The 27,071-nt window shown below is 48.6% G+C and overlaps 2 protein-coding genes across 2 annotated transcripts; one reads left to right on the top strand and one right to left on the bottom strand.

Moving 5' to 3' along the window:
* The first annotated feature begins 529 nt into the window (after positions 1-529).
* On the top strand, positions 530-3,256 carry LOC307245976 (dual specificity phosphatase 29-like). Its single transcript, XM_080021741.1, has 4 exons — positions 530-630; positions 749-970; positions 1,051-1,274; positions 1,376-3,256. Exons 2-4 carry the CDS (start codon positions 789-791, stop codon positions 1,633-1,635), a joined length of 666 nt encoding a protein of 221 aa, XP_079877867.1. The 5' UTR covers positions 530-630; positions 749-788; the 3' UTR covers positions 1,636-3,256.
* kat6b (K(lysine) acetyltransferase 6B) lies at positions 1,971-24,891 on the bottom strand. The gene is made up of 18 exons (XM_080021746.1): positions 24,786-24,891; positions 23,080-23,117; positions 22,050-22,941; positions 18,363-18,471; positions 17,166-17,281; positions 16,824-16,905; positions 16,199-16,328; positions 14,700-15,667; positions 13,348-13,469; positions 13,119-13,231; positions 12,826-12,967; positions 12,526-12,687; positions 12,038-12,131; positions 8,681-8,912; positions 8,258-8,417; positions 7,369-7,677; positions 6,194-6,512; positions 1,971-6,078 (listed from the first exon to the last, which is right to left on the bottom strand). Exons 3-18 carry the CDS (start codon positions 22,665-22,667, stop codon positions 3,281-3,283), a joined length of 6,474 nt encoding a protein of 2,157 aa, XP_079877872.1. The 5' UTR covers positions 22,668-22,941; positions 23,080-23,117; positions 24,786-24,891; the 3' UTR covers positions 1,971-3,280.
* Positions 24,892-27,071: the final 2,180 nt, after the last annotated feature.

Genomic DNA, 27,071 nt, shown 5'->3' with positions numbered 1-27,071 from the left:
GAAAAATAAATAAAAAATAAAAACCCCTCGTCCTCCCCGCGGTCTGACACATTTGAGCCCCTTTCGCTCCCTCACGAGGGGAAGACGCAGAACAGCCTTAACGGGTATTTTGCGAGGCGGTGGCTTTTTGTGACAGCCGTGTGTGGTTTTCTCCCTCGGCCCGAGATATGCAGAGAGGCTGACACAATTTCAAGGAGTTGCTCATATGGGTGAGCAGAAGCTCAGAATGGCCCCGTTCACTCCACTGAATACGGGTGTCCTTTGGCAACTGCAAAGTTAGGATAAGCGGGGCATTCTGCCAGCGGCGCAGATTAAAGTCGCGCCCGTGTTTAGAAGTGGAATGGCAGGGACAGGGTGGAAGTTTTCCCCCGCGGGCATGACACTCGGCGGCTGAGGTCGCAGGGGGCTTCCACATCACGGCCCTAAAAATATCCCGTCTATTTGATGGCCGTCACAGACCAGTCACACAATCTCTGCCCCGAGTCTCCGAGGCTGCCGGAATCCAGCCTTCACTTTTTTTTTTTTTTCCCTCTCCCCCCTTTGACTGCGGCGGCAGGGAAACATGTTCTCAGTGGCGAACGAACCAAAATTCTCTCCCTCCGCTCGAAAAAACGGACTATTAATCTCTCGGTGAGTTGTGCTTTTCTATAGATATTCACACTGGAGGCATTTCTGCTAGAGCGATATTCATACTTGATGACGGAGGGAAAGTGCCCCGTAACAAAAGCAAATCATTCTCCTCCCCAAGGTAATGCGTCATGTGTTAAAAGAAAGCTATTCTGAGAGCAATGGCTTCTGACGACTCAAAGACTGGCAAGAAGACAATTGTTGTGAAGGCAGCGGCGGCATCTGCTCCGAAGGATGAATATGTCACCCCTGGGACCTATGAGCTCGAGAAAATTCTCAACCGTGGGAGTGTGGCGTACACTCGTGTCAACGAGGTCTGGCCTAACGTCTACATCGGGGATGAGTAAGTGGGACGGCAAGCGGCGTAATTGACTGCGCCGAATGAAGCGCTTCAATCGACGTCTAAAGCCCGATTCTTCACAGGGAGACGGCCAGAGACAAGCGCGGCCTGAGGAGGATGGGCGTGACGCACATCTTGAACGCGGCGGAGGGGACGTGGAACAGCGTGGACACGGGAGCCGGCTACTACGCCGACATGGACGCGGTGTACCGCGGGGTCGCGGCAGAGGACGTCCCCGCCTTCGACCTCAGCCGGCACTTCCTCTCCGCCGCCCAGTTCATCGAGGAAACGCTGAGCGATCCCAGGCGTGAGACAAGATCAACGGAGGGAGAAAATAAATAAATACGTTTTGAAAAATTGAGCAGCTTTAATGCGGTGAACATTTTCCGATCCTCGGTGTGCCTGCAGATAAACTCCTGGTGCACTGCGTGATGGGAAGGAGCCGCTCGGCCACGCTGTTCCTGGCGTACCTCATGATCTGCCGGGGCATGACGCTGGTGGACGCCGTCGACCACGTGAAGAGCCGCCGACGCATCAAACCCAACTGGGGCTTCCTGAGACAACTGCGGCAACTCGACGCTTCTCTGCTCGAGCAGCGGAGGGAGGCCACGCGCCGGCGGGCAGAGGACGAGGGGAAAGACGGGGAGGGCGCCCAGGGTCACAGATGATGACGCAACCTACGGGAAGCGTTTGTTTCGTACGCGCGGAACGCACAGAGATGAAAAGGCGAACAGGGAGGGGAAGGGGAATTAACATGAAGCTTTCCTTTATTACCTCCAAATACTGTTTTGTTTTTTTCCCCTGTCGCAAAGAAAACAAATCTGCGTGCAGTGCTGCCCGCATCAGAATCTATCTTGTAGCCCAAGTACAGAAGTCTGTGGGGGGAAATTTTCTCCAAATTATATTTATTCTGCACCGTGCCTCGCACCAGTTTTTGCTCTGTTTCCCTTCTTCTTTTTATTTAGTTATTTATTTATTTTTTTTTTAAAAAGGAGCAGAATCGTTTGCATGGTCAATCATAATTTATTCTTATGCTAAAATGTACAGCATTTTGAGTGACTGACAAAAGGAGAAAAGTCATAAATACAAGAATTGTCATTCTGTCCAATTGTGTGCACATAGCCAGGTATTTCCCCCTGTTCCTACCAGCAACTCTGTACAGGTACAAAGGCTACAAAAGAGCAATAGAAACAAAAACACAAGTACAAGTTGCGTTTTACATGCAATCCATTAGCTTAGTTTGGTCTATTCACAGGCTCTAATCTTCTACACTTCGGTAAAATATAAATCCAACATTTTATAAAGATAGAAAACAAATCTACAGATGGAATGAAAATGTAACTTTAAAGGCATTATGTAAAATATCAACTTTGGACTAAATTTATATTTTCTTTATTGTTATTCATCAGTATAATCATTTAGGTGTTCTGCCACACTTCTGGACACGTTGAAATGTTTTAGAATCGTCAGGGTACAAACACTGAGATATGCTTTGTTATTTCGACAGAAATCAGTCTGCTTTAGAAAACAGAAAGCTGCCTCAAGGAGATCTGTTACAAAAAGACTTCAGAATTATACATACATAGCAATAAAACCTCTCAAACGGAACAGAAAACAGGACTAAGTTTACATTTTTTACATTATTAGCATTAACAAAATATAGTTTCATCTTTCTCCCCGCGAAGGGAAACCTAATAAAGGCCAGATATATTTCAAATGGCTTGCTATTAAGCACAACACTTGTACAGTACTACTCAATGCACTGTCACTAACAGAGACTGAAGCATGCTAGTTGTCACTTTACAAAATAAGTACAATAATTTAAATATACAAAGGCATGAGTATAGTACAAACTAATTGTCAGCACTGTTAGACAGCGACACTGAACAGGTTCAAACAGCAACCAACTCCAATTGTAGCAGGCACATTAAATGGCTTAATCTGAGGCTGCTACAAAACTGCAATACCACTGATGAGATCTCTACCTCCGAGCTCTGAAGCCGCCTGCTCTACGGAGACGTCAGAGACACTAACACTAATTAAATAGATTTTCATCTTAATGATGTAAGGCTTCCCATCTGGAGGAACAAAAATACTTATACATAGCTTTAAAGATTACTCCTCGATGAAAACGTTTTGCATTCTTTCCAAGTGCTGCTGGTTTTTAAGTAAAAACAAACGAGAAACAACGAGAAAAAAAAACAAACAAAAAAAAAACAAAAAACATAAAAGAAAACAACAAAAAAAGGCCAAATCTATGCATCTCCAAATAGAGAAATGCACACATGAAGAAACCAGCCCGGCACAGCGGAGTTACCGCCTGATGAAAGGCCCTTTGAGGGACTGCTTGGACATGCTTGTGTTCATGTAGCCATGGTGACCAGCTGGAGTGTACACCATGTTGCCATGTGGTGGAGCCTGCATGGACTGCTGGGGGTATGGCTGCGTTCCCATCATGCCCATCTGCATAGAGTACTGGGGAGACTGGTTCATGTAGGCATGGTTGCTATGGTAGCCGCTGTTCATCATGGGCTGGCTCATGCTGTAGCCATTCATGGGGTTGAGGGAGGACATGTTCATGGAGTTGACGTTGTAGGCCGGCGCCGGCATTATGTTCACGCTCATGTTCATGCGGGGCATGCCCGCCAGCGTCCTGGAAGGCGCCTGCATGGCCACGGTCTGGGGCGGCCGGGTGTACATCTGCTGCTGGTGGTGGGACAGCGGGGCCGACTTGGAGCGCATGGAGATGTGGCCCTTGGAGGCCATCTGAGTCTGGATCCTCTGGGAGGGCGGGATGGCCATGTTGCGCTGCAGCATCATGCTGGGCGGGGAGCTGAGGTTGGGGGGAGGGGTCATGGTGGCCTGCACCTGGGAGTTGGGGACCCGGTGGGGGGACTGGGACAGGGACACCAGGCCGGAGTGCTGCGACGACAGGGAGGGGCTGTTGGCGTAGGACGTGATGGGGCGCGAGGCCGAGTGGTTGAAAGGCAGCGAGTGAGGGTGGTCCATCAGCGTGTTGGTGAGCTGCTGCAGTTTGGCCAGACTGAAGGTGGCAGACGGCTGAGAGTAGTGCCCGCCGCCATATTCCCCCTGCTGGTTCATCCGCTCGTAGATGGCGAGGTTGGGGTTTCCAGATTCGGGAATGTCCGCCAGCTGCATGGGGGTGGCAAAGTTGGTGGGCATGCCGCACTGCGCCATGGGCTGCTGCTGGCCGTGTTGGCCGTGTTGATTGTGAAGGCCGTGCTGAGCGTGCTGATTGTGCTGGCTGAGCTGATTGTGCTGGAGGTGGTGATTGTGGTGGTGACTGTGCTGGTTGTGGGGATTGTGTTGAGCGTGCTGGCTGAGCTGATTGTGTGGGCCGTGGCGGCTGTGGGGGTTGTGTTGGCTGTGTTGGCTGTGTTGACTGTGTTGACTGTGTTGACTGTGTTGACTGCGCTGGCTGTGCTGGCTGTTGCTGGGCGGCCGCTCCACCACCACACAGCCTTGCGGTGACTTGACGTTGCAGTGCTGCGGCGAGCTCAGGCTGTTCTGCTGAATCATGCCACAGCTGCCTTGGTTGACGTTAACCATTTGCTGGCTCACGGCGCAGCTGCTCTGGGCCAGGCCGCTCGGAGGGATGCCACTGTAGGAGCAGCTGTTTTGGGAGGGCCCCGCCCCGCAGATGCTGCCCCCCATCGTGGAGTCGTAGCTGCTCGGGTTCTCATAGTTCTCCGTGGTGCTCTCGATGCTGCCCAGGTCGCTGAAGCCGCTGTCCACCACCTGCTGCGAGTGGTCGGACACGGACGGTACGTCCATCATAGGGCTGGTCTCCATGTTGTGGAGCGAGGGCACCGAAATGGCACCGTGGTCCGGGCTGATTTGGGTGTAACCGCTCTCCAGGATGGAGACGGCGGGGCTGCTCACCGAGCGCACGGACTGGCTAGGGTGCGAGTGGCCCGAAGAGAGGGGACTGCTGTGATCTGATTGGGGGCAGTCGTCCAGGGAGGTGAGGTGGGGGCTATGATCCACGTGGGCATAGGGCTGGAGGCTCCTGCAGGCTTCCTGGGTCTCCACGCAGTCTTGGTAAACGCTCTCCCGCTCTGTCTCCTGGGTCAGCGACTCAACGGCCTGCGCCGTCTCAGAGTCGATCTCGGGACAGATGGGCGGGTCGTCTCGCAGCGCGGGGCTGAGTGGGGGTCTCTCTAAAGGCTGAGGGGGCGGATCAGTACGAGGGCTGGGAGTGCTCTCCCCATCTGACTCAGAGTCCAAGGGGTTATCAGAATCCACGGATACTACTGCTGCTGTTGGAGTCACATCTTTGGATTCGTCCGGAACACTCTCCGAAGAGGCGGCCGGCAATTCTTCAACATACGGTGCCGTTGAAACCTGCCGACTCAGCTCTGAGTCCGAGTCTTTGTCCTCTTTTGTGTCTAAAAAAGGCAGGGCACACCCGGGTGGCTCTTTTAAACTCTGCTCGAGCTCTTCCTTGCCATTCACTGGCTCTGTGGCCTGGACGTGGCAGTCATCTTCATCGTCTGCATCAAGATCCTCAACGTGAGTCCTATGCTCCTTGCCCTCTTTGTCTTCCTCGTTTTCATCCTCCCGTAACGTGGCCTCTGTCAAGCTACCGTCAAGGTCTTTGGCTGAGGAATCCGGCTCGTGCTGGCCGTCTTGTGGATTGTCCTCGGGCGGCTCTGGGAGCCCCTGTCCGTCCATGTGGCTCGGGGACAGGGCGGCGGGAGAACCAATAGGAAAGCACCCTGGAGAGGCCACGGGGGAGCCCTCCGGGGAGCTAGCCTTACGGGAGCAGTTGTCGTCCGGACTGTCGGCTGGACTCTGAGGCTCGGAGGGAAGGCTCCTCAGCGCTGCGTTGGGACTGCCCAGCTCTCTGCTGGCTTTGCTGCCCTCGCTGGGGTCCTGCTCCGGCTCCCTCTTTGGCTCCTCAGCCTGGATGTGGTGTTGCTCGGCCTCCATGGGTGTCTCGGGAGGAGTGTAAAGATTCAGCTTGAATCCCATCTTACGCTCGTTCTTTAACCTCCATTTCGGAGGGCCCCGTTTTACTCCTTTGGGCCAGCCCTTCTTTCGCTTTGCCGGTCGTGGCCTGCAGGGTCTCTTTGACAGCAAATCAGCCCCTGAAGTGGAAATTTGAAATAATACACTTCATCAATGTCATGAGGTGAGATTGAGTCAAGGACAAAATTGCAAAACGATGTTATTAAGGAAATATTATCGTGTATGTGTAAATACCTTCAGTCCAGCGCTCAAGATCGTCTTTTTGCACATTCTTCTGAAGCCTGGGGCGACCTCGCTGGCGTTTAACCGGCATAACTGGCGTCTTGTCCTCTTCCTCCCCCTCGTCCTCGTCTTCCTCCTCCTCATCTTCCTCATCTTCCTCCTCCATCTCCCCCGCTCTGCAGGTGCGCTCCAGCAGGGGCATAGGCCGCTCGTCCTCAGAGTAGTCAAAAGGCTCGTTCAGGACCTCCGTCGTCTCGGAGATGGTTTCTGTTGTCACACTGCTGTTGATTCGTTTCCTCTTGCGGCCCCTTTTCTTCAGCACAATGCCTCTCTGTATTACAGACATAACCATAAACAAGAAACATGAGAGGAGAGGAATGTAGGGTTAAAAAACAAAAAACACTCTGATGACCTCTATGAGGTCAAAGGAAACCCATTCCCATCCCATTCAACTCATTCTTTTGGGATAAGTGGGGGAATCAGTGAAACCGCACTTTGAGCCTAAATGTTTAAGTGATGCGTTTCCACAGATATGGGCAGCCTGGTTTGGGAAACCACAAATGAGACAGGAAGAGTAAACTAAAATCTGAGCCCAAACATGACATTCTCCAGAGCTTTCCACTGGCTGTCCGCAAGTAAAATCCACTGTTGCCCTCTTAAAAATCATTTACCAGTATGAATAAACTCAGGCCGTAGGTAAGCTCATTCACTAATGTGAACCTCTGCTAGCATTGTGGCAGGAAATTCCATACTGTAACTGTAATCTCCTTTAAAATCAGACGGCCGGCTGTAATATTATCTCCAGCACAAGGGGGCAGTGCCTTCTAGATGGACCAGATGTTACTATCACAGAAGAGGGCAGTAAATTAACCATGACCATTGACAACGGTACAAGGTTTAGCCTGCACAGTCTCGACACCAGCAGTGAAAACACAATCTATTATCTCCAGCTGCAGGCCCGTGGGGAGCTCTGACGACACCGCGAAACCATGAATATTTATCAAAACCTTTAATCTCAAGGAGTACACAGCGTGTTCACAGGTGACGATATATATCTGACGGTTCAAATGCAACGTCCTCCTTTGCAGTGATTCCACATTCGGAGTGAGAAATAAGCCTGCTGGGGAAAATGGCTGACTAGCCGTGCCAGAAACAGTGTTATGACTCATGTAAACAAACATAGTCACCTTTCTTTTGGCTGCAAGCATGGCGTGGGCTTTCGTCAGGATGGGCGGCGAGCAGTCAGAGGAGTCGTCGTCGTCTTCGTCATTATCGTCCTCGTCATCGTCGTCGTCGTCATCATCATCCTCGCTCCCGTCGTCCTCCGATTCCCGGCGAGGCCGGAACCTGGAGGGCGCGAGGCGGCGCTCGTAGGTCCGGAGGGGCACCTTGCAGTGGACCTTGGTGGGCGGATGTCTGCTGCCGCTGTGAGTCACTGCATAGCCCTCCCTCTCCTCCTTCTCCCAACAACTGGCCTGCTCCTTCAGCCGCTCGGCCTGGCGTTCAAACAGACGAGACACGTTTACTGGCGTTCATGAGCAACGTGGCTAACAGGGAAAATAAGGGATCGGAATTAACATCACGACAAATGCATCAACGCTGATTGGAAGCTTGTCCGTCGAAGAGCTAACATTTCTTGTTAAGCGACCGTGGAGAGATCGCATTTCATGGAATATTTAGCGCCATCAATTATGTAGTGAACTGATTTAGGGCAATTTTGTCCAACATTAAATGCCTACTGACAGTGAGCATGCTTTCCCCATTAATGGCCTCAGCTTGAACTCCCCAGCTAATCAAACAGACATCTGGTGCTACCATTATTACTGCCACTACTATTATATAATTCTTATTATTATCGTCACCATTAGTATTATTATCCTTATTAGTGGTATTGCTGTTAGACAATTTTTTTCCCCACTACCACAGCACAGTGCTCAACAGCACAGTGCTGTCCCTGTTAGTTGCCGTTTATATATTTGTACCTATATTTAATTTTGTTTTCTTTTTATAATGCCAAAACAGAGTCTGCAATAAAGCCGAAGGCACAGCTTTCTCCAGATAAACAAGGTAACGTACGTCCATCTCCGCCTCCCTTTCCTCCTCGGAAAGGACGCCGTTGATGGGCGCGGCGGGGGTCCATCGCAGGCCGTCGGGGTCCACCTCGTTGGGCCGCGGGCGGGCCCTCTGCCTCTCCACGTGCCTCTGGATCATCCCTTCCCTTCGGACCATCACGATCCTGCGCCGCACAGCAACACAAATCAGACACAATCACAGGTCTGGACGGAAGAGAAGCGCCACCCGTGTGTGTGTGTGTGTGTGTGTGTGACATAATGAGATTTGGGGATAGCAGGTGCTCCTCCGTGTCCTTGGGGGTGCCTAACCTGACTTACTTCTGTCAATATTCAGAGCATTAATGGACACGCTGTTAAAAATACCACGCTGGCCTGGATAAGTCAGGCGGGGCTGGAGGAGGCGGCAGTGCTCGGGCTGGAAACTGACCTGCCGTTCTGTCTGTCAATCATGCCGAGCTGCTGGAGAGTGGCGGCGATGTCGTGCGGACACATCCCGGTGGCCCTGCTTATTCCCTTCACGCTGATGTGTTTATCCGGGTGCTTATAAAGGTACTCCAGTATGACACTTTTCCAATACGCCAGGTAGGATAAGCGACCCAGATCTGACAGCGGCTTCTCTGGGGAGCCGGCTTGTCCTTCTTGCCTGGTGAGGAGGTAACCTAATAAGAAAAGAAAGAAAGACATCAGTCAAACAAAAAACGAAATGTGTTAGTCGAAACGGAGGCGGCTGGGGTTATTACAGATCTGTCACGATCATTACATTTGTTTTTTGTATTTTTGTAAATTTAAAGCGTCCATCATAGTATATGGCGCCCACGTGTAAATATACGCATCCACCCTATGACGAAAAGGAATTCATTGGCATTGAAATATAACAATGAAATATAAAAATTCAGGGCGACAGTTCATTGGCCTCAACCCAACTAACCCTAACTGAACATTCTACTTAATGGGAAATCTATAACATTGTTTAAAAAATTGATTCGACATATGATTGTGGGATTTGACTTGATTTGATTTGCCCAAACGATCGCACTCAGGCGATGATGTAATAACGGTGACGGCTCTATTTCAGATTGCCATTCCTGTCCCATTCGTGCAGAGATGTGACACTAAATCCTGGCTGGGATTTCACCTTCAAACAGTATAAAGGAAGGCGACGGCTTCTCCTCTCCTTAAACCTCTGTCACGCGATGTAATACGTGCCGGCAAGGGCGGGGAAAAGGGCGTCGGAGAGAGGTGAGGAAACGAAGCCACAAAACAAATTGAGGAAAGCAGTTGGGTGTCATTGAGCACAAGAGGTTGTACTTAGGAGAGATAATGAACAACGGGGGTGTGGGTGTGTGTGTGTGTGTGTGTGGGGAGGGGGGTACTATAAGGTATCAGTGTGTAATTGGTTTTATAGCTGTCCTGTCAAGGGTCATCCATTATGAGCAGCATGAAATTAATTAATGCCTTTTAATGTGCACCCACTACTGAGAAACCAAACAAGCAAATCTAATCACCACACACTGAATACATAATATTCCAGTAATCATGACAATATTCATTACAAAAGCTGTGAAGAGGAGCCAATAATAACAAACACAAAGTAATGAATATTTAAATAAACCAATTACAAAAAGACATTCATTCGCTGTCATTTTACGAGCAGATTACCATGAATAAACGGAAACAAAAGAGCTGCTCTTAATCCGCTGTGATTTGAAAAGGAGCATTTTTCACAGTAGCGAGGTGCTAATGCGCATCGCCCCCCTCTCAGGACTACCTGAGACAAAGTGTTCCTCTCACGGCGCGGCAGAACAGGAAAAACTTAATCTAAACAACTTCCAGCTCCAGAGCTACATTTTCCAATAAAACCTTCAAAGAGCTCAGAAAACTCGGCTGCGTTCAATCTCCCTTAATCCCCGTCTTTGTTATCAGCACACTCTCAATATCACAGATTCTCTCGCATCTCCGTCTCAATGGCTCCCAAAGTGAACAGGAAATCAAATGCTCCATTACGGCTCTCGCCCTCCCCCTCGCTCGCCCCGTTCTCTCTCTCTCTCTCTCTCCTCTCTGTCGTGCGCGCCCACACACACACACACACACACACACACACACACACACACACACACACACACACACACACACACACACACACACACACACACACACACACACACACACACACACACACACACACACACACACACCTAATAAAAGTGCTATGACTGTCCAAATCCGCTGCCGAAGCACAGAAGCACACTCAAGGTGGGGCCTTGCGATATAGCGATATAATGTCGTTATCATGATATGACGCGAGATATCGTCTGGGATTTTTGTTTATCGCAATATTGAGGTACAGCTAATTGTTGTTTTTAAGGCTGCATTACAGTCAATAGGGATGTGATTTTCCGACCTGAAAATGGGGGCCTGACACGGGGGGCGCCAAGGGGTTTATGCGTTTCGTTCGATTAGGAAACGGAGGAAAATAAATACATTGCAAATAAAAACACACTGTCTTTATTAGTTCTATTTGGAGAAACGGGAAACAAGGACCCGCAGCGGAGTGGAGATCGCATTTCAGATCAATATGCCTTGATCTGAAAATAACTACTCTTAATGATCATTTTAAGTTTAAAATGTATTTTAGGACTGATAAATCGTAAAAGACTTAAGTGTAGAGCAGTGGAGTCACCTAAAAGCCATACTGATAAGAAATGCGCAATGGAGAGGGAGTGTGTGTTTATTATTTTGGATGTATTTATTTTCCTCCGTTTCCCAATTGAATGGAAAAAAAAAATAAATAAAAAAAGCCCCATGCGTCCTGTGTAAGGCTCCACGGTCGGCATCGGCTCCTTCTGCTATTATGAGGATGAATGAGATGAGATTCACTGTAAAGTTCGAGTTCAAATTCAAGACTTTATGAATGGAATAAGAGAGACTTTCATTTTAAAACATTCAGTCGTGTAAAATATACACAACTGAAAGTGTTAAAATGACAGTCTCTATTGGTCTAGTATCTGAAACTATTTTATTGTGATCACAGTCTGTTTGAATAAAAGTGCTTGTGATCCTCTCACATGTGACTTACAACCGAACATTTAGCCCTTAGTAGAAAATACAGAGCTATATATATATTGTGTATCGCCATTCAGCCTAAAAATACAGAGATACGATTTTTGGTCCATATCGCCAAGCCCTAACCTAAGGCGGTACTTTTTTCCATGAGTAGACCAAATATTACATGTGTTGCATGAAGCCATACAAAAGTAGAAAAAAAATAATAACTCATCACAATTCAGGAGTAGGTGATTTGGGGGTAACCCAATACCGATATTCATGAAATAGTGAAGTAGGCAGAAATAATTCAATGCTTCTTCACTCCTAATCAAGTACTGTGCATGATTATTCTTGATTTGGCTATTTGAAAGCCTCAACCAAACAATAAAAAAAAAAAAAAAAGAGATACAGCACCTTTCATAAAAAACATGCAACTCAAACCGCCTGCTTTACAAATATCTTTATCACTAATAATAAATGATAATAATAATAATACATGACAATAATTTTAACAATATCTCTTATAAAAATAATAACAATAATGAAAACAAGGACATTGAATAAAAATAAGTAAATATTATACTGGATTAAAATTTAAAGACGAGAATCATTCCTCAACAAAGGATTTTCAAATAAAAATCACCTCGCCACGAGCCACACGTTTTTTGTTTTTGTTTTCTTTCCCCCGGCAAAAATAAATGAATCAGTTCAGTGGTCTTAAACACATTAGGGAACTTACTGAAATCAATAAGGAACCGTCCAAATCCTTGCCTTTGGTACTGAGGCATGATCATTATGCAGGAGACATTGTACTTCTGCTGGCAAAGCTTTTCCTGAGGGAAGGAGAAACAGATCAAGTATGTCAGAGCTCTGCTGAAGACGGCAATTTACTGCACCTGCCATTGTCCTTGTCCGAGGGACGTGCGCGCACACACACACACACACACACACACACACACACACACACACACACACACACACACACACACACACACACACACACACACACACACACACACACACACACACACACACACACACACACACACACGAGCAGCTTCCATTAAAAATATAAATTGTCAAAGGATTCAATCAACAGAGTTTGCGGTGTTGATTTACCGCTGGACGTAGATCGTCTATATCAGTGTCGCCGTTCAGAAACGACGAGCGACGTTTTTCTATTTGTTTTCTACTCCTCACACAAAAACCGCCGCTAATGGGCGTTACCTTGGAGAAGTAGCCCACGAGATGACAGCCCTTGTTGTCGTTCTGGGTGAGGATGTAGAAGAGGAAAGGCTCCACGTCATAATAAAGCGTCTTGTGATCCAGGAAAAGCTTGGCCAGCAGGCAGAGGTTTTGGCAGAACAGTTTGCTGACATTTCCGTCAACCTAAACACAGGGAAAAAATAAAAAATAAAAAATAAATAGCAGGAGGACGTTGTTAAAACAGTTGTATTCATTCTCCCCTCTCGCAGAATCTCACGCTGCATGCGGTTATTGCTTTACTGCGCGTAAAGGGTGGCCCACCTCAAACACGGAGAGGTCGTCCTTCCTGTAGATCTCGTTGGCGGGCGGGTGGAACCAGCCGCACTTCTTAGCGTGTCTCTGGAGAATGTTCCGGCTCCTCATGTACTTCAGGCAGTACTCGCACAGATAAAGCTTTTGCAACCTGAAGAGAGGGGACCAAATAAAGAAGCCACGGTTTACACTGCGCACGATGCAAGACTTCCAATGCAAAAAAAAAAAAGATTATTATCATTTCTTTTATCGTGACATAACTAGAACATTCTCAGTATCTGGAGCCGGCGGGGGAATCCTACCTCGAATACTCGGGCGGGTAAGGCGAAGAGTACCAGGTTTGAATCTCATACTTCCCAAACTCGATGACGGAAGGGCAGCGCGCCATGTCATTGTTCACCAAAGAGCCGGTTCTCTGGGGGAGAGATGACGCCATTTACGTTATTCCTCTGCTCAGAACCACCGACGCCCCTAGGGGTGGTGTTCGTGAAAAAGGGCCCAGCGCGCCCCCCCGTCCCCGTCCCCCCTCACCTGCGTGCAGAGTTCCTGGACCTGCGTGAACACCTCCACGTCCTCGTTGGTGACGTGGTCCCTGGACATGGCCACGAAGCCGGCTTGGGCTTCCTGCTTCACCCGCAGCTCGCCCCGGTAGCCTGTGACAAGGCAACAAACAGGGACAACCTCAACAGGCGGGATGCCGCATCGGGCGCCGAGCCTCGTCTGAAGTAGCCGCGGCTGAATAATCTATCAGATGCCTTTCTATGCTAATGTGCTCGTACCGCGAGCGGTGTTGCCGAGCCTGTTTCGAGGCCCCCGTCTCGGAGGTGTTTTATAATGCATTATCTTTGCATGTTTATGCGAAAAATCCCTAATGTAATGAAGTGAAACTAAATCACTCTAATTGCGTAACCGCTTTCATGTGCTTAGTCATCCACCAAGACAGTTTCCCATGAATTAAAAAGCAGATGCGGTGAAGGGGAGCTAGCGTAAGACATGAAAAGCAACTGATGTTGGGAAGCAAGGCGGTAATTTCATGAGATACATCAACAGCAGGAGCTAAGCGACAGAAAAGAGAAATCCATTACAAGCGAAGGGAGATGCGCCATTAACATATTTATGGAAATGCGATTGTCAAGTTAGGGACTGGGAGACACGTTTATGCACCATATTGTCAAGGTGCCGTTACAGATACTCTATGTGACAATCCCCCGAGGACAGTCCGGTGGAAGGCTTACGGGGTTTTGCGGCTGTAATCATGGTGTCAGCTCTGAGTGGAGCCGGGTGGGTGAATCACCGGGTCGTGAGCGGTCTAATGACCGTCAGGAGGTGAGGTCGAGTGGTGACAGTGTTTTGCGAGAGAGAGAGAGAGAGAGAGAGAGAGAGAGAGAGAGAGAGAGGTGGAATGGAAGGAAGTGTGCTGATGCGTCTACGGCTACTACCAGGCAGCGATCACAATGGGCTAGGACTGCAGAGCGTCAAGGACAGAGCGAGGAGCGACATGAGGGAGTTAGTGGGCCATGCACTATGACGAAAGCCGACGGGGCGAGAGGATGGAAGCCACGTAGATTTAAAAAAAATAAAAAAAAAAAAAAAAAAAAAGATTCCACAGCCAAAGTCAAACCCTATGAAACTGGGCAGAAAAACTAAATGAATTCAAAAGAAGGTGGGATAAGATTAGTAGAGAACTGTTATAATGTTGAGGGTGCCGAAATGAGCTTCTCGCTCAAAGAGAAGATTAGCTCAAGTCTGGGCAAAAATAATAACTGTGAGTGTCAAGCTTTGAGTTAAGAAAAAAAAAAAAAAAAAAGAAGAAAAAAAAAAAAAAAAAAAGATTAAAATTTGCGGAGACGCAGGTCTTGGTTGGAGGCTAGAGCCTTGCTTACCATGATCGTGCTCAGGCTTAATTCCTCCGTCTGTCAAGTCTCCCTTTCCTGGTGAGGGGGCTGCCTTCTGAGGGCTCAATCTATATCTCAGCCTGCCTAGTGTCCTGTGCTTTTTAAGAAAAGGGTTACGTTTGAAATGGCCGACCATCTTAAACGGGCGTCCTCTGGGTCGGCCTGGCCGAGGGGCCGCGGCGTGGGACAATAGCCTAGTTTTATTGAACTCTTTGATTCCAAGGCGCTGGGGGCAAGTTTTGGATGCGCGGGGCGAGTCCGGCTTACGGTGAATGCGTTTAGGCGGCGCGTAGCAGGGCAGTCCCTTTTTCCGTGATTGTCCCTGAGTGGTGTAAATGTGCGAGAGTCCATCAAAGAGTCCCTTAAGTTGGTTGCTATTGCAGAGACTACTCAGGGAGGGGACGCTAGACTGGCTGGAAGAGCTCTGGGGAGAGTTAGCCGAGGTGGAGCTGCAGGACACCTGTGAGGGGGGGCTGAGCCCGGGCAACGTGGGAGGGGGTGAAAGTGCACAGGGAGAGGGTGCGAGCTTTTGACCGGCGTCAGCGTCAAAGGCAATCGACTGGGGCGGCTTGGATAGTTTTGGTGGGTCCTTGTCTGTCGGACAAGGCTGCTCGCCGGGCGACCCGACAGCAACGGCCCGCGACCTACGCCCGACGGGGGAGGGGGTAAAGAATTTGGAAAGCCCGTCGATGAGCCCTTTGGTTTTCTTGTTAACTGCGAGTGTAGCCGGGGTGGAGGTGGGCGTGGGGGGGGGAGTGGTGGTGGGGGTGGAAGTGGTGAATAGGGGGGCATCACCCGCCCAACAGGGGTCTGCAACAGCAATTCTGTCTCTGCCGTCCTTCACAGATGCAGCATGACCAGATGAGGGTGTGGAACAGACGGTAAGTTTTTGACCCCTACCAGGTGACCCTCTTCCTCCAAGTGCTATCATGGAGCCATCCCCACTGGTTACAGACCTGGGGAGGGGGAGCAAAACAATCTGTTGTTTATAAACATGGAAAAAGTTTGAATGAAATGCAAACAGAGAACAAAAGTGAAATAACTTGGTGCATTTCACTGCAAGACTGTGGTTTGACCAGTGGTTCTCAACATGCAGTCCCCCCCCCCCCCCCCCCCCCCGAAGGGTCCTTAAAGAGGTTCCAGGACGTCCCCCAGCAAAATTATTAATGGCTTAAGTGGTTAAACGATTATTTAATTTCATTACACTTTAGCACCATTAGAGAATGTAGAAAAAATGTTTTAATCAGTGTTTCACTTTTGTCTCTTTAAATACGGTATAGTATGGGGGGGTATGAAAGTTTGCACTAAATCACATCTGACAGTGAAAAACTTCTCAGATTGCTGTTCTAGAGGCAAATTGTCATCCAATGGGGTCCGTTGACTAATTCACATCTAATTGAGTGTCCTTGACAAGAAGGAGGTTGAGAATCACTGACCAATTACACTTGGGGAGGAAAATAGAACAATAGTGATCATGGCACACTCACATTCTCTGTTTAAGCTTATTTCTAGGCCTTCCAATAGGCTTTGCATATCGACGTTTGATTTGATCAGCTTTCTTGTGCAGCAATTTCTTCCCGTTCTCCTTCGGCCTGCACACTTGGCAGATCCAGGTTCCTGGAGGGCATCCAAATGCAGAGAGCGTCGCTATGGCGGGTTCATCAATTCAGAGGACATACATTTATTTAAACATTTCCTTTTATACTCGCAAGCTTGGCGAGAATCAACCTACCTACAATGACAATCAGTTACTCAGCACAAAAGGGAAAAATCCATAAGAGAAGCACTAGGTCAATGCGCCGTCCACCGAAATAGACTTTGTGTCAGCTCGTTTCAAGCAAAGCTATGCGACTTGTATGAATTGCCTGCCAAATGCCGTACTACGTGCACCATCATTACAAGGCTAGCTCTAGGGCCTGCACTGTAATCCAGAGATAGCAAATCGCCCCAGGGATGCCGGGAATAATTTGATATGCATGCAAAGCTCCTAATAAGCCACCCCTGCCTCACAGTGCTACGTGACAGACCAGGAGGGACTTCGGGAAAAGAAAAGGCTTTGAATTGACAAGAGAGCGGGGAAACCCAGGAAATCAGACGGCACAAACAGTTTACCTTTTGGCATTCTTGAAAGTGGTGGGTCACAGCATTCCATATGAAAGCCTCGATCACACGAATCGCAGAACAGCATCTCATCCTGAAAGGCAACAGGAGGCCTGCGTTAGGAACGTCCCCCGTAGCATACGTGTAACACCCTCTGTCACCGAGGGTCTTTAGGAGGAGGGGGGGGGGGAAAAAAAAAAAAAAAAAAAAAAAAAAGCCCAATTGTGCGCAAGAGAGGCTTTACAAAGCTGAAGGAAAGGCAACAAATCCCTGGGGATTCACAGGAGGGGATCTACCTCAGACTCAAGCATTCAAACAGTCTTGTTTTTAAGAACTGAGCAATAAAGTACTTACAGCATTTTTTCCCTGTATTTGACAAGAGCTGCAGGTTTTGCATTCAATACATTGCCACCGTAATCTCTTCACATTCGAGGTTAACTCGGGGGAAAACTTCAAACATGACGGATGCCCTGCGGAGGTAGTTCAAAAGATGTATTAGTGTCACACATTTTTTTTTTTTAAACCAATCTTTGAGTGTCAGTGCAGCGCAGTTCACAAAGGAAGGCTAAAATGTACAAGTTGTAATAACACACATTGTATCATCAACAACGGTGAGGCTTTATGTCCGACACACCCCCCCACCCCCCACCAACACAAGCGTTGTCTAAAATCGGCTTCATCAAACATCTGAGCCGCTAATTACAGATAATTTGATCTTAATGAGGCAGAAACAGTAGCGGCACTCATTCTAATGGAAGCCGATCCATGAAAGTCATGTAAAAGCTTGCCTTCTCCCCTTTCATGGTTGTAAAACAGCTGTTTTACAGTGGGAGCACAATTTGTGTACACTACGAGCAGTTAATGAAAACCACCTCGATGTGCTTAGTCAAATTTGAGCTATAAAAATGTCACCAGGAGAACAATTCCTTAAGGCATTTAAAATAATTGTTCAAACACAAATGACTCCTTGCGCGAGGTAATTTTATGGAGGGCTAGCAATTTTGTCTGGAACAAAAGAACAGCAAAGGAAACGCCACCAATATTCAGCGGCAAATGGCTGATCTTTGATCCGCGCTGGCTGCAGTGCTCCATAAGAAGCTTGCGCAATCTGAATAGAGCGAAATTGACTCGGCTGATTTCAAATCATAATGGCCACTTACAGGGCATTCGCCCCGCTTTAACCCATTACAGTTCGCGAGAAATTTGGATTCTCTCAACTACTCAATTTCAACAGCGTTCCTAAAGTAAAGCCCTCTCGGGAAAGAAATAACGCTTGCCCCGCGGCCAACAAACACGGTTCAAATACGACACCTGCCTCGGCGACGTTGAGAGTTGCTGCAACTATTTTAAGTTTTCATGACTCACCGTGTTAAACGATACGTTAACATGGTGCCAACTGACCTTGAACGAGCACGGGACCTTCGTGCCAGATCTTTGCTCTAACGCGCTCGCAGCCCTGCTCGGGCCACGGTGCCATTTTGTGCAGAGGGCTCGGCCTAATGAGGACTCCTGTCTTTTTATTAACTGGAGTAAATGCTCAAGGCAACTTACCGCTGCTCCCACAGTCTGCACAGGACAGCAGCTCCTCCGGCTGCTTGTCCCGATTTGACTCCTTCGTCCCCAGACAAAAACTGCATATTGGGATGGGGTCGACTCGGAGCTGGGCAGGAATACAAACAAGGAGAGCCGTTTAGAAATACAGAAATTGGAAGGGGTTGGTCATGTAGCACCTCGGAATGTGATTTATTTTGGGCCGTATTGTCTTGCAAGCGAATGGTTTGGTAGCGGTTTAGTAGCTGAGCTGTGGAGGCTAGGGACATTTTTAGAGATGTAATGAAACAGAGACCAACAGGCGAGCTTGATGCATAAGCTCTGAGAATAGAACCAAAAATAAATCATGGGATTCAACTTCCCACAGACTGGAACTTAATAATTACAACTTCTCATCCACCGAGATGCAATGCACGTGAGGGCCTAACTTATTTTTTTTTTATCCAATACAACGACTGAGTGATCTTAGTTATGATAGTTTAAGGGTTTAATCCAATTCTTAAAGCCCACACTACAGTCTGGAAGGATTAAGCGGCATGTAATCAAATTGCTTCAATAATAAAACACGCTCCATTTGTTGCCACTGAAATCCACTGTAGATGTGAAAGGTCTTAGAACACAATCTTAGAGGGCTTAGAGTTAAGTGCAGAAGTGCTAAAATATGAGCTCATGGTTTAAGAGGATTTTCCCATTTACTGTTTTAAACTAAAGAGAAAGATTCATGACCACACACACACACACACACACACACACACACACACACACACACACACACACACACACACACACACACACACACACACACACACACACACACACACACACACACACACACACACACACACACACACACACACACTTTCTTCCTCTTTGTTCCCAATTCAATCAAAGCCTAATCAAACCATAGTGAGAACATGAAGTAGATCTGAGCAGAGCTAAATGGCTTTTCAAATCACGCATCAGACAAACTGTTGCTTCCTCCAGCGAGAGGAGGTTCTCAAAGGAAACTAACGCCCACGTGGTGTGACCACAAATAACCCAGCCCATCACCAGTTTATGCACCAAGACCTCATCAATTGACCAGGGCGTTGGAGGGCACTCTTGGGACGTAGCCATAATTAGTTCTTGTTTCCGTGAAGGCAGAGCAACGTTCTGCCCTCAAACAAATGTTAGACCTGCAGATCTTCTCCCCCGTCCTGACCTCTCCCCGACCCGCAGGTGCTGTCAGGGAGATCTCTTTCCTTCCTGCCAGCAGGCTCACGACAAGGCCGTCTTTTCCTACCGCTCACACCCTCCGAAACAGAACCCCGGGGTGGAAAGTCAACGAGGACACGCCGGGAATGCGGCCATATTTCCTGGCCGTAGTAGAGTGAGATGGATGCAGCGATTGCAGTATTTTCCAACCAGCTGAGAGATGAACTTGTTAAAAAGGACACCTACATCTTACGATAAGAATGTCGAAAACTACATGAAAAAAAAGAACAAAAAAAACAAAACAATGTAAATCACAGATTATAGGAGGATTACAGGAGAAGAAAGATTAATATTTTGTTGTGTGTTCTGATAACATGAGAGGACAAGAATAGTAAATGCACATAGAAACAGGGTTCTCACAATGTGGTGGACGGAGGCCTCGTCAAATTGTGGTTGCTATATTGAAATAGAGCATTTGAAACTAAAGGCCAAGTCAGAGCTACACTAAGCAGTGAAATTTTCAAAAAAACAAACAAAAAATAAAAAATAAACCCCTTGCTGCTGGTTTTGCAGTTGAACACAAGGCATTACTGTTGTGATAATAAAAGTCTCGCTGCATGGGAAAAGGCAGAGGAGCCCACTAATTAATGTCTAAGACTCCAAAAATAAGCTTCATTACTGACCCAAAGTAGTGTGTGACTGACAGCTAAAAAATAATAATAATTTTGTCATAGTGTGTTAGTGTAATTGACAGTATTTACATGATGTCCTATTTAACATTTCGCCTTTTGCAGAAACTAGATGAAATCTTGAAAACTTGTCTGGGAACCCACAGAAGTTCACAGACATCATTGAGAGGGCTGTTACCATTTGCCTTTTTAGCTAGTTGTATGCATGCACGCACCAGATAAAATACCAATGATTGATGGCCAATTGAATTAAAATAGTGCTTCGACAAAAACAGCATCAACTCTATTCCTGAGGCCACCGGAGAACCTAAGTCCGTGAAATATTCTACGGTATGGGGATTAAATACCAAACTTTCTTTACCATTTCCTGAAAGTGAGGACAAACAAACAAACATTGCAGAAGGGCTGTTACTGATTTACTTTCGGGTTCCAAATTGAGTACATTACAGGAAATTACAATGCTTCAAAAGAGCTGGCTGTCCTGAGCGAGGGGTGGGGGTGGCGTCCTATTAGAACACTGCTGTTGGAGAGAGAGCTCAAGTGGTTGCATAACACAGCAGAAAAAAAAAAAAAAAAAGTCTCATTCCTTGCCTTTGTTCCTGCCAGTCTCTTCAGAATCTAATAAACTCCAAACCAAGACTGCTCACTTCCCTTAAGTATCTCTAACACACACACACACACACACACACACACACACACACACACACACACACACACACACACACACACACACACACACACACACACACACACACACACACACACACACACACACACACACACACACACCTCGAATTTGGGGAAAAAGGTAAGGCTAAACAAAGATGGGTGATGTCATGAAGCCAGAAATGGCTAGAATGCACCAAGTGGAAAAAGTGGGCCCTCATCCCATCCCTGAGCCCTGAGAGGACACCATCTTCTAAACAGCCCTCAGTCTAACTCTCGTTCTGACCACAGCCAAAGTCAGAGTTGTGGCTTCTGAATCGGGTGTCACTTCCTGATTATTCACTGTGAAACTAGTGGGTAGCAGAGCGATGTCTCTGCACACCGTTCTATATGCATAACTTCAACACAACTAGCAGGCCACACTCAATCTCCACAGGCCTCTGGATAGGATGTGCACAAGACTCCCAGAGTAACCCACGGAACACATTTCTCTGGGGAAACTCAAGTTTTGGATCTTAAAAGGAAGATTGGCCGTGAAAACCCTCCCTGCATTTAAAGGCATCTTTAAATTGTCGAGCCTGGGGGGGCGACAAAAAAACCCCCCAAAAAAACACTGTCATCATGGAGAACATCATCTGCAGTGTATGTTACTGCTGAGTGCAGTGAGAGAGACGCAATCTCTGCAAAGTGAAACGCAGCCCTCTTGGATGACGGCGTCAGCGGAAACAATGCAGCCTTAAAAGTTTCACTATATGGCTTTCTCACAGTCCTCATCACATTCAACACAGAGGTCACAGTAGCTGGGTGCCAATTTAAAAAATATAAATAAAAATAGGTCTCACCATTCCTTAATGCTATAGAACTACTTGACAACTCTTAAAAATGCCTGTATTCAACATCCAACTATTACCAGTATGGCCCCCACAGTATGAACCCCCTCACAGCTGTTCTTGGACAAGAACGAGTGTTACGATACATTGGGAAGCCTAGCACACACGGTCGTAATGATTATCCAGACGAAAACGTCCAAGATTTCACGGTTATCTAGACCGAAACCAGCAAAGAACACGTGCAAGACGAGCGGGGCGATGGCATGCGGGCGTGGAGCGAGGAGGATAAGAGGCCGAGGAGAGTGTACCTGGTCTCTCTCGTGAGGGAGCAGCGTCACCGAGGACAGGACCAATGGGGAAGCACCCGGCCACCTGGGACCCCTTCCCTCTGTATTTCCATGGCTGAGCTTGTACCGCGGACCGTTCTTTAGCAACCTGCCGTTGTTTACCGACCGCTTGGCCGCCAGCCGCAACCTCTGCTGGAAGGCCGGGCTGTCGGCGACGCTCGACAGGTCGTCCTGGTTCTTGAGGTACCGCTCGATGTTTTTCAGCGAGGAGCCGTGGGTGTCGTCCAAGCCCTCGATGGCCCTGTTAATAATTTTATTCCAATCGATGTGGCGCAGGTCACTTGAAGTCCATATATATCCTTTGGATGGCACGGAGTGGTGCGCGGGCGAGAGCGACGCCACCCTGGCGGGGTGACCCGGGTCCTTGTACGACGCGCTCCCCTTATTCGTGACTTTGAGAATGGAGCCATCGTGCACACTTAATCCCAATTGCTCGAGAACGGTCCTCTTATCCAGTCCATGTGATGTTGCCACGGCATGACAAATTCTATCCTCCGAGGGCCTCTGCTTTTGCCTTTTTATCTTCTGTATTGCTTCAAGAATCCACTCCGTGTATAGAGGGTTCGCAAGTTTTACCATGGTTGAATAATTAGATTCACAAAAAAGCGATCCATAAAGATTCCCCCGTGCTGTTGTGAACCATCCGATACATCCACATCGTAAAAAAAAAAAAAAAAAAAAGAAAAAAAGAAAAAGCGGTCGGCAGTTTAAGATTCCCCCGGCATCCAGATGTTCTTCTCAAGTTTCGATATCTCACACGGGACTTCAGGAAAAAAAAGACGGCGCAAGTAAATCCCAGAATGGCAGTTATCGTACGAACTGGAGCGTGACGTACATGGGATTCCAGCTGGATCTAAAAAAGACCAAAAAAATCAAATATGATAAATACCGACCGGTCAACGTTACACAAAACATCACCGCCACCAAAAAGAGCAACTTGCAATAGTGACGAATTTGATGCGGTTGAATCGGAAGGCTTTGGAGTACCAACCTTGGGTATTGCGTTATTCTCTCAGTCTGCAATCCACACTATCAACAAAAACACAGTATGTTGGCGTAAACGAAACTAGGCCAGTGGGAATCAAAATTTTACAGTTTGCTCTAAAACACAAGAAACAGATGGATAAAAACAGATGCAGGCGAAGTCTTTGTTGCTAAGGAAATAAGTGATTCAGTCAGTGATTCTTACATTTTTTTTTTTCTCTCCCCCACATCAAGGACCCTCGACTGATACGAATTAGGCCGCGGAACCCGTTTGATCAGATGCACTCTAGTGTCTGTGACCCTAAAATCGGAGAAGATTTGCGTTACGAGATGTGATTTAGTCCAAACTTCCGTACCGACAGTATATTTAGGGGGATAACTCACTTCACTGAAGAACTGTGATCATAACAGCCGTTACTGTACCGTCTCTAACTAACGGCGCCGGCGTCTCCTCAACAAAACAGCGGTGACGTTTAACTATGGATCGTTTTTGGGAGCCCTTGGAACGCCTTGAAGGACCCCCTGGGGATCCACAAACGCCGGGTTGAGACCCGCCGCTATAGCCTGACACCCAATCCACAACCCAAGGCTGCCGCATCTGAGAAGTGGTAAAGTTTGTCTATCGTTAGAATGTTGCACTTATGCTAATAGCCAACTGCTGCCACCAACCAGTTCAGCAAGCGCCATAATTGTGCATAATGTAGACGACATCAAACCGTTTCCACGGCGGACGTCTGTGGACGAAGTGTAACTACTAATCATTTCGCCGGGGGGGACACCCCCCCCGCCTCGCCCCACCCCGCCCCCTGAGGGTCCACGGACCCAGGTTGAGCACCGCCGCCACAGCACTGACAGCCAATCCACAAGGAAAATCTGTTGAGGTCTATTTAAAAAAAACCAAAATGGAGAAATAATACATTTCGTTTGAGCACTGTGGTGACCGTGGTTACGCTTATTACTAACTAGCCCCTTAATTGTGATCCTAAAATACACAAAGCGAGCGAAAGCAAGTTGTTTTTGATTTCTCCACGAATATGCTGATATATATATATATATATATATATATATATATATATATATACATACATATACACACTTTTTTTTTTTTTAACAAAACCTGATATTAGTTTGGCAGTGACAGCTGCTCGGGACCCACTGGAACCTGTCGAAGGACCCCCCCCCCCCCCTCCACCACCCCCGCCGAGGGTCCGCGGACCACAGGTTGAGCACCGCCGCCACAGCAGCGGGGAAACCCGACCCGCGTACGCGATCCGCCGGCGACTATTTCGAGGAGTCGGCGACGAAAGTTGGACCGTCGCGGGCGAGCGCGGCGCCGCGACACACGTCCCGCGCGACGTGTCGCCCGCTCGCCCCTGGACTGCGCACCCCCCCCCCTCCGCCGCCGCCGCCGCCGCCGCACGCGGAAAGAGTCGCGGCGCGGCGAGTTGGAGAAAGCGCGCGAGGAGCGGCAAAGTTGAGCGGGCGGCGGCGGCGGCGGCGCGCGACGCCACTTTTGACAGCTCGAGCTCCGGGGGTCGGCGCGAGCTCCCGGTGACAGCTGTTTATTTACTTGTGACAGCCCCCCCCCCCCCCCCCACCCCCACCCCCCCGCCGCCGCCGCCGCCGCGCGAATAGTAATAACAACAACAATAAAAACAACAACAACAACAACAACAAGAACAACAACAACAACGGCGGCAGATGACAACAAACCCGGAGAGTCGCGGAGCGGGTCGGTTCGGCGACCGCGATTCTGTCTCGCCGATGTCACCTAAAAACAGTCGCCATTTTGTTCCAATGTTGCAGTTTACGTGAATCCGACATGACGCTGATTACAATCCAATGGGAGCCTCATTAAAGCGCGGCCGACGCTAATGCGCCCGCCCAGGCAGCCTCCGCATTGGCGGCGAGCGAGGGCTCCGCTCGCCGGTTCGATGGGGCCCGCGTCAGTCTCGGCGCCCGCGACGACTCCGGTTGGCCGGGCGAGCTGTCGCGTTCTGACGCCGGCGACCCGCCCCTTAAGGTGGACCGGGCCGCTCGGCGCTCGCCCCTTACTCCCCCGCCCGCCCGCCCGCCCGCCCCCTCTCCCCGTCTACCTCTCCCCCGTCGGACGTTCGGAAATCACGCTGTGACACGAAGGGGCGGGGATGTTGTGAAAGTTGTTTTGTTTTAATGTCTTGTTTTGTGGGCTTTTTTGAGAGAGAGTCGACGCAGCAAAATAAATCAATTATGGTTTGGAAAGAAGAAAAAAAAGAAAAGGAAAAAAATAAAAAAAATTGTAATGGCAGCGCGACGCCCGGTCCACCTTTACTGGGATTCCTCCTTGAAACACTTGGTTCCACTTGAGAGTGATCGGATCGGGGGGTGTTGTTTTTTTTTTGTTTGTTTTGTTTTGTTGTTGTTGTTTTTTTTGTCGACACGTTAATTGTCGGTTTGTAAAATCCATCATTCGTTTCGCATCAAACCCTGCAAAAAAAAAAAAAAAAAAAAGGCGCCGGGCGTTGACTTAAAGAGGGGCCCGGTCAACACGGCACTGACATGCAGTCCGCCGCGGGGCCAAACATGTGCACAGGCGACCGTCCCGTCCCGTCCCGTCCCCCCGCCGCCCCCGTATCTGCCTTTGTATCGCCCGCACTAACGCGCTGTCAGCGGCCGTTTCGCGTTTTTTTTCCTCCCGATTCCTTTCCGACGCTCGAGTCGCCCCCCCCCCCCCCCCCCCGCGCCCCCCCGCCGCAGCCGCGCGACTGGCGACTCGCTCGCCGCGCGACGTGACCGTGAGCGGCGGAGGTGACATAATAAAGCTCCCGGGGAGCGTGCAAATAAAAAGGGGGGGGGGGACAAACAATGAGCGCGTGGAGAAACGTTAATATCACCAGCACCACCAGCACCAGCACCACCACCAGCACCAGCAGCCCCCCCTGCGACAACGCGCGTCCGCGCGGGGGGGGAGGAGGTGTGTGTGTGTGTGGGGGGGGGCGGGAGCCCCGGCGCCCCCCGCGCGCCAACACGGTCCGTTCTCTCCGTTTTTCACCGTTTTTCACGTTTTTCTATTAAGGGAGGGGGGGGGGGGGGGTGAAGGGGGGCTGGAAGAGACGGGCGGCGCAGCCTCCGCGGATCCGAACGCCTCCACCCGCAAAGCACGCAAGTTTCACGCGCGATAATCGCGATAACCGGCGGACACGGGGATTAAACCACATGCGCGCGCGCGGGCACGCACGTACACACGCTCAAACACACGCACGCACACGCACGCACGCACACACGCACGCGTCGGCTCGTAGTTACCTCTTCGAGTCCCCCCACCCCCGGGTGCTGCTCTCGTCCGCGCCTCGGGGACGGGGTCGAGACGTCGAGCGCTGCGGTCCCACGGCGGCGGCGGCGGCGGCGGCGGCGGCGGCGTCCGCTCGGACTCGGGGTCGCACTCGGCGGGTGAGTGCTCCGGAGCCCGAGAAGGAGCTGATAACAACTAATTGAAAGGTTAATCTACATAGCAGCCTGTGACAGAGTGGGACCCTCCCCCTGCTCCTCCACTCGAGACATCCCCACTCCGCTGGAGTGCAACCGCACTGTCAGCAGCACGAGTTCAACAAAACATTTACATACTTTCACGAAGATAGATTTATGTTGCATACAGTAGAAGAACATAATAATAATAGGCTGAAATGTTTTCGATATTTAGCAAAATAATAAATCGTAAACAATTGAGATATTAATTAGTATATCTTTTTTTAATATGCATTATAAATGTCACCGTGATAAGTTGAAAAATGGCATTTCGTATTTTAACAAAATACCGTAATAGTTGGATATGTTTAATATAGATTTATAAAAAATATATTGATATAATATACAATATACTATAATAACATAATATACATAGATTCTATATTTTAGCAAAATATTAAATAATAAACAATTATAATAATATATATTTATATATATATATCAATGTGTCACCGATAAGTTGAGAAATGGCACTTAATAGTTTATCACTTAACT

The sequence above is a fragment of the Zeus faber genome (assembly GCF_960531495.2).
Source record: "Zeus faber genome assembly, chromosome: 20".
Lineage (NCBI taxonomy): Eukaryota > Metazoa > Chordata > Actinopteri > Zeiformes > Zeidae > Zeus > Zeus faber.
This window is presented reverse-complemented; position numbering and strand designations above follow the sequence as displayed.